General features: G+C 50.5%; 1 protein-coding gene across 3 annotated transcripts in view; it reads right to left on the bottom strand.

Annotated features, from left to right (window-relative positions):
* LOC103624268 (disks large-associated protein 4-like) overlaps positions 1–7,663 on the bottom strand; it is a 135,556-nt gene that overhangs the window by 18,428 nt on the left and 109,465 nt on the right. For all 3 annotated transcript variants that reach the window (XM_017746953.1, XM_017746954.1, XM_017746955.1), the window contains one exon: positions 7,292–7,634. In XM_017746953.1, the coding sequence (XP_017602442.1) occupies positions 7,292–7,634 (343 nt within the window). The remainder of the gene's footprint in view (positions 1–7,291; positions 7,635–7,663) is intronic.

Below are 7,663 nucleotides of genomic sequence, written 5' to 3'. Positions count from 1 at the left end.
TAAGATGACCCATCTGTCCCCCACTTTCCCACCCCTGTCCCCCTTCCTGCCAGTGAGCTCTGTGGGGATCTCTGTGCAGCCCACCAAGGTGAGCAACAAGCACCTGCTGCGCCTCAAGACCAGAAACACAACCATAAAGCACACACCATAAAGCAGCTGCACTCTGAGGAGCAGGTGCAGAGCTGGAATCACATCACTTGAAGAGTCATTTCCCATATGTTTGAGAACACGGGCCCAGATTTTCATGCCCTGGTGCCTAACAGGATACCAGGTAGCAGTTCAGGTGTATTAAGCACTCTGCTTTATCAATACTAGAAAAATCAGACCTCCCAATCAGAAACTTCTTACTAAGGAAATTCACTTGCTTATCAGTGAGAGTTCATCATAAAGCCAGCTAAGGAATTTATTCATATATCTCACCTGCAAGAGGAAAAATGAGTTCTACCTTCAATTCTTAGTTACTGGAACATGCAGAAACTGTGCAGAGACCAGAGTTCCCATATGCACAAGTTCCACTGCAGAACATGCAGAGTTCCCCCTTCAGCAGCTCCCTGCTGGACTATTTCCTGCCTACATTTCTGACTGTAGCTGCTTGAAAACCCCAACTCTGACCTTTACCACTTAGAGATGGAGGAAAACAGCAACCAAGAGCTCAGAACTGCAGTCAGTGCTTCCCAGCAAGAGAACTCCACTGGCAGCCTTCCGAGCCTGTGCACTGGACCTCGACGTGTTACACATGGCCAGCTCCAAATCTAGGCAGCCATCAGCACCACGCTCCAAGAGCGGGGCCAGGTCTGGCAGGAATCAGCTGTGGTACAGATGGATGGCGCAGGGAACCTCAGTACAAGAGGCCAGTTGAACAGCAGCCACTGCCCCTTCAAATAAAGAAGTCTGTTGGTAACCTGAAGCCAAGTGCAAGAGAGAACACGTGGAAGAGGTGAGCTTAGGGGTGCCCACGGTGCAGCACAGCACACACAGGCATTCCCAAACCAGCACAGGCCAGCCTCCTCCTGAATGCATTCCCTCTCCGGGAAAACCTCAAAGGACTTGGAAAACCTGGGCATGGGCTTAAGCACAGGTTATGGCTTCTGGAGGTTACTTGGAATCCCAGAAAGATTTGGGTTGGAAGGGACCTTAAAGACCATCCAGTTCTACCCCCTGCCACAGGCAGGGACACTTCCCACTGGCCCAGGCTGCCCTGCCTTTGTGGCCAGGTGTGCAGGCTTTCCAGTTTACCAGCCATTCCCAAATTCCTGGCAATCCTGCCAACAGGATTAAGCACCAGCCAGCCTGAGCAAGAGTTAAACTGCCAGCTCAGCTTTCAGCAGCAGGAGCACAGAGGTGCCTGACAGCACTGCCAGCTGTGCTTCCCTCCCAGCTTCAAAGTTTCTCACATCGTTGCACAACACACAGTGCAGCAAGGCTGCCTAAAATATGCAAATACTACTGACACACAAGTGATTCATAGCCCTGAGGTTTGTCCCTGGCTAGACAAGGAGATCTTTAAGACTGAAAGCAGCCAAGTGCCACCCTTGCCCACTCTGTGCTCACCCCACATCAGCACACAGAGTTCACTGAGTGTAAAGAGCTCAGGCACCTTGGCTCACTGAGGTATCCTCCTCCTACTGAGGGCTTAGAAAAGCACAGACAATACAAAGAGCAAATGCATTTCTCTCCAAAGCAGCAGGAAGGACTCTCTTGTCTTTTGCAACTCACTGACCAGCTACCAAGAGGTAAAGAGACACCAAGGGAAAAGTGCTGCCCTGTGTGGCAGCTGGCCCAGATGGGAACCTGAGGCTTCCACACATTGAGTAACTTCACTTTTCTACTCATCTGCTTAAGAGCATCTGCCAGCTCTGCAGCCTCTTCTTCTGTTTCCTTTGAGCACAAATCCACATTCGTTAACCTCCGTCTCTGGGTGATGCTTGCAGGAGCTGTCACCTGCATAGGAGTACACCAGGCCATGGCTGCAACAGGATGAGGCAGCTCTGGTTTCACAGCCTTTATCAGAGATCACACACAACAATTTGATGCCTGCTGCAAGCCAGGACCTGGAAACAAGCAATCTGTTGACTTGCAGTCTGAACAAGCACTCAGTGTCACAACCCTGAACCAGCTCCTGCTGCAAGAATGCCTGAAACTTCAGCGCTGGGAAGATGCCCAGAGAGACTTGTAGCAATTTTCACTACTTTATCTTTCAGGCAGGAATTTTTCTGAATCTCTTCTATTTTTGCAGTTACTCTGCAAAACTGTCAGTGTCCACTCACTCATTGGGACACTGCTTACCACCCTGTAGGTGACCATCTTCTGCAAAGACAGCTTTTAAAACTTTTTTAAATGACAGGTCTGAATTCCAGAGAACTCAGCAGGACACCACATTAATTTGCAGAATATTAGGTTTTATGTTTCTGTTCCCATCCTCAAGCACTCAGCCTGCCTTGGTTGGCACCTCAGCTTTTCCTTCTTTTCCTTTTTCAGAGGCCAACTGAGCTCACCTGAGGGCTTCAAGGAACCTGTAGGTTCCCAGGGAAGGGGTTTGGCACAGGGGAAAGGACATCACCCAATGCATTTGCACGGTTAAAACACTTGCACTGCAGCCCAGGGGGTCTGTGCAGCCCTGCAAGGGGAAGCAGCTATCAGTTAATCCTCTAGGGCCCAAATTTGGGGGGATAAGGAACTCCACAGAGTCTTATTCTGAGAGAATAAACCATTTCACAGTGACTTGCTCATGTAATAAAGGAATTTGATGAGGTTAACTGTTTAGACAAGCCCACGAGTAAGGACAGAAGGACTAGTTTCCTTCCAGGAAGCAACCTATTCATAGCCTTTCATGGAAATCTCCAAATACTTGGGAATTACTTGTTTTGCTGTGTTAAGGGAAACTTCATCTCAACCTTCCCATAGATATAGTTCTCTACACGCACTGAAAATGGACAACATGCTACAACACAGCTAAACCTCCACACCACGCACAGTTTGGAGGTGAGCTTTTAACTCCTTTCCTGAGCAGCCTCTGTCTGCCCACTGCAGCCATGAACAGCGGCAATCTCAGACCTCCATGCAGTTATTTTCTCCTCTACAGTAGCTGGAGTGCTGGAAGTCAGAGCCAAGTAGCCTTGGAATGGCCTTGCAGCCACCAGGACAGATGTGACCAGTGTCAGGAGAGAATGAAAACACGTCCCACCCTCTGCTTTTTTAAGCAATGCTGGTTAAAAAGCAGATTTTAGTATCTTTAGCCAGACAGCAGCTACTTTAAAAACAGCAGCACTATAAATTAACATGATTCGAAAGCAACTGGCCTTTCAGCCACATTTTTCTCCTGAACAGGACTGCTATCAAATGTTTCAAGGAACAGACAAGGTGAAAAAAGGCTTTGTCTTCATGCTATAAGCTGTTGTAGCCTTTCATCCTGAAGACCTAGCAATCCAGAAGGGGGAAAAAAAAACAGAAGGGGGGAAAAAAAAAAAAAAAAAAGATGAGTCCATCAGCAGAACTGCTGGAAAACAGTTTTGATCTTTTCAGGAAAACAGCCAAAAATTTCTCTCACGCTGAAAAAGTCAACTTGTTTCAGCTTCCACATTACATGAAGTTCTGTCCTTTTTGCCTGAATACAAGGTTGCTTAAAGCAAGCAAAGCTCAAGGGAGTTGATGTACTTGCCAAGGAAGTGTCAGCCCGGAGAGATGGCAACTTGGAGCAGCCCCAGCCAAAATGTGCAGGTGCCATGCACAAGGTCCCTGCTGAGCAGTGGGACCAGCATGCAGCACCAGGAGAGCACCCCAATCTCACCCAGAGACACCCCACAAACAGGGCAAACCCGCATGTCCATGCCCTAAAATCAAGCATTGCTGGCAGAACAGTCACAGGTCACAAGCTTCTGTGACAGGTATGACAAAGCCCCCTATCACACCAAGAAATAACTGCAAAGCATCAACTCCCTGCCTGCCAGGCCAGGCACTGCCACCACCCTGCCTCCCATTAATCAGGAGGAAGTTAATTAATATTTGAGTAGGCTATTACAGCTCGAGGCAGAGGATCGAGTACACTGTGCCATGCTCCCAACTAGACTCCTTACAAAAAAATTTAAAAACAATAAAGCTGAACACAAATGCACAGCAAAGACAGTACAGAGCAGAATACATCCTCACAGTGTTCCGGTGACAGATCATGGTATTTCAGGAAATAGGAAGTCCCCATCGTTTTGGCAAAGGGTAGAACTAAGCCAAGAACTAAGCCCAATTCTCTGCTACATCCCCACCTCTGCTGAGCTCACACAGACTGTGTTGGCTCTCCTGGTCTCATCACCCAGCTCACCCTACCGGCTGCTCTCCACAGAGGAAACAGCCCTCTCAGAAGTGCTGCAAAGGCAGGAGACCCCAAAAAAGCTCTTCCAAGTCACACCCTGGTGAAACACCAGCTTTTGTGACTGATGTCAGGGCTGACAAAGCTCAGTGTACCTGTCCCCCAGCCCAGCAGCACCAATCCTGGTGCTGTGCCCAGGATGTGACCCAGTAGGTGCCTGGGTTTTTAGCACCACAAGCATTTGCCAACAGGGCCCAAGCACAGCAACTGCTGGACATCTGGGGCTTCCTGGCATTTAAGTGAGCTCAGCAACACACAAGGAGATGGAGACAGTTTTGAGAAGGAGGGTATATGAGATCTTTTCTGCCACCACCACTCTGGCAACAGCCTTCAAATCACAGCTGTAATTCAGGCTCATTTCAAAGCCCCGTATCTTCCCTGAAGTCTATTGAGCTGTTCTGCTTTCTACTCCAGCTATTGATTACTGGGGTGGATGGGGTGAGGGGGAACGTGAGCAACTGCCTCCCAGCCGCTTTTCAGTGATGCCACATCTCGTGACATCACAACTGTCTCCATGGTGACACAGCAACACAACTGAATTGAAACAGGAGGAGGCCAATTAGAACAAGAAAGCTCTTTTGTGGCTGGAACCATAGTAATTAGCAGAAATAAGAGAAGCTGTTATAAAAAAGACATCGTTGTAACAATAAAACCCTTGCTTTTATCACCAGCTGCATTCCCAGCTTCACAGAATGCTGAGCACAGCCTGGATCCGAGAGATCACTTCTCATCTCCCCTCCTGTCAAGTTCTCCTCTCCACTGGAGCCTGCTCACATGCTTAGGAGGCTGCTCAGCCCTTCAGCTCAAGCAGAGCCCCCAAGCTGAGGTGCCTTTCAGCCTGCCACAATTAGCACACACACGTGTGCGGGGGCACACACAAAAGAAACCAACCCCAGGCCGCCAATCCACAGTGACTCACACCAGCTAAGGCTCCACCTTCAGGGATGAAGCACAGGGCCTGGAATGGATGATATGAACAAGAACTGGACCCTCTAAATATCTACGTTGTTTTGTTCTCAACCTCCAAATGAGAGACACACAGGAGCAATCTCAGCTAGTGCCAGTGCCAAATCTGCTTCCAGCTGATCTGCACTCCCCATCCTGGGGTGCACGCTGATCAGGAAGCACTTGCTGCAGTCCCAGAGATGAGGCAACTCTCTATTGCTCCAGAGTGGCCAGAAGCAACACACAGCTCTAGGAATTCCCCAGGGAGAGCAGCTGCTTGGAGTGTTCCACAGTCAGGCTCTCAGCCTGAGGCACCTCCACTTTGGCCATACATTCAGCCCATTAAACACCAGTGACACGCCGCAATCTCACCGTATTTTTCTTTTCTCAATCAAGCCTAAAAGCTGCAGCAGGCCAGGAACAAGCTGAGCATAAACTTCCCAAGAAAGGAAGCCTGAAGGTGTGAGGCACAGCACAAAGTCAGGGCACCTGGAGCGAGGAGAGCAGCACCCAACAGAGCCACTGGAGCACAGCAACTCTGCACACACTGGAGGTTAAACCTCCACGGGGAACGCTGCTTCCCACAGCTCCTGGGAGCGGCCCTGTTGTGCTCCTCTCCTGCAATTCCACGGGAAAGTGAGGCATTCACTGCTAGCAGGGCAGGCAGAGCACACAGGTCTCTTGTACCGGCACACTCATGGCATGTGGAGGCAGGGCAGCAATCTGCTTGGCAGCTGCTCTCTGATAAGAGGCACAGCTGCCTAAAACTGAGTCACCTTAGGGGAAAAAAAAAAAAAAAAGATGTTGGAAAGCATCACACCGTAAGAATTAGGATTAATTAGATTTAACAGGTACCCTCAACCACAGCAGAAGCATTTTTCAGTCATAATCCATGCAAGTGAGTGTCTTTGTACACAACCCTTGTACCAGCCTCTGCATCTGTCAGGGGAGGTTATTTCACACTCAGCAGCAGAACATGAGGTAAGGCACTAACAGTGGCTGAGGTTCACCATTAAACATGAGCCATCCTCTGGCACACGCCTGAGGAACAGGACAATGGGACTTCCTCGAGCCACTGTCACCTCTGAGCACAGCTGGTTCAAAGAGCAGATACCTTCTGGCACACGGCTTCTGCAGAGCTGCACCTGAGTGGCTCCAACTTCCAAATGGTGGAGATTGACCCTTCAAAAGGCTCGTGTTCATTTTTTAGTACATTCTGGACTCAGTGTTCCTGCTCCACCAGCTCGTTCACCCAGAACTGCAATCACATGCACCTGCTGCCCGCACACACACCATCACCCACACCCAGAGCATGTTTGCTAACAGAGCAAGAACTAGCACAGAGCAGAAAACATGATTTTCTGTGTGAACCAGGCCTTGCAGCAGCAGAAAAAGCCATTAGCTACAGAAGGGAAAGAACCAGGCAGAGGCAGAAATAACGGCTTTGGAAATAACCAGCCTCTAAAGTTATTTTTAGAGCTGCCTCCCTCAACACCCAAGATATTCAGAGATGTTGAAAAAAAGAATATAAATCAAAGGTAAGCGCACAAATAGCACTGCCAGGAGAAAGCAGACAGTGCTTCAAAGTTACTGCTGCCACCACCAGCGATGGCTGGCCTGGTTCTACTCCATTTGGAGCAGTCTCCTTAGCTTGGACTCTGCTGTGCCACAGAGAGCTCAGGGGACCCAACCCATGGGTGCTGGGCACTGCAGGATGGTGCCAGCTGGGCATTGCTACCTCTGGGACTGAGCACAGCCTGGATGGGGGAAAGGACAGGCAGTGCTTCCATTCCCTTTGGACAGCACACTGCTATCAATGAATCAATTAGGTTGGAAAAGACCTCTGAGACCGAGTTCAACCTGTGACCGAACACCACCTTGTCCACTAAACCACGGCTGAGTGCCATGTCCAATCTCTCTTTAAACATCTCCAGATGACCCCACCACTGCCCTGGGCAGCCCATTCCAGTACTTGACCACCCTTACCGGGAAGAAATTCCTCCTGATGTCCAACTCAAACTTCCCCTGGGGCAGATGAAGACTGTGCCCTCTCCTCCTGTCCCTGTTCCCTGGCAGCAGAGGCCGAGCCCGGCTGCCCCCTCCTCTCCAGGGAGCAGTGCAGAGCCACAAGGTGCCCCCCGAGCCGCCTCCTCTCCAGGCTGAGCCCTCCCCCGCTGCTCCCGCTGCTCCATTCCCTTTCCCGGACAGCCTGGGGCTGTGTCCCTGCACACTGACAGAGCCCAGAGCGCTCTCGGAGCGCGACTCGGAGCTCTCCCAGCACAGCCCTGCCCCGGCCGCTCCCCGGGGCGGCGGCCCCGCTCCGGCCCGGCTCTCGCAGTGCCCCGGGGGCTGGGCGGC

Source organism: Corvus brachyrhynchos, unplaced genomic scaffold (genome assembly GCF_000691975.1).
Source record: "Corvus brachyrhynchos isolate BGI_N302 unplaced genomic scaffold, ASM69197v1 scaffold661, whole genome shotgun sequence".
Taxonomy (NCBI): Eukaryota; Metazoa; Chordata; class Aves; order Passeriformes; family Corvidae; genus Corvus; species Corvus brachyrhynchos.
The sequence above is the reverse complement of the archived record's forward strand: the minus strand, read 5'-3'. Positions and strand labels throughout refer to the sequence as shown.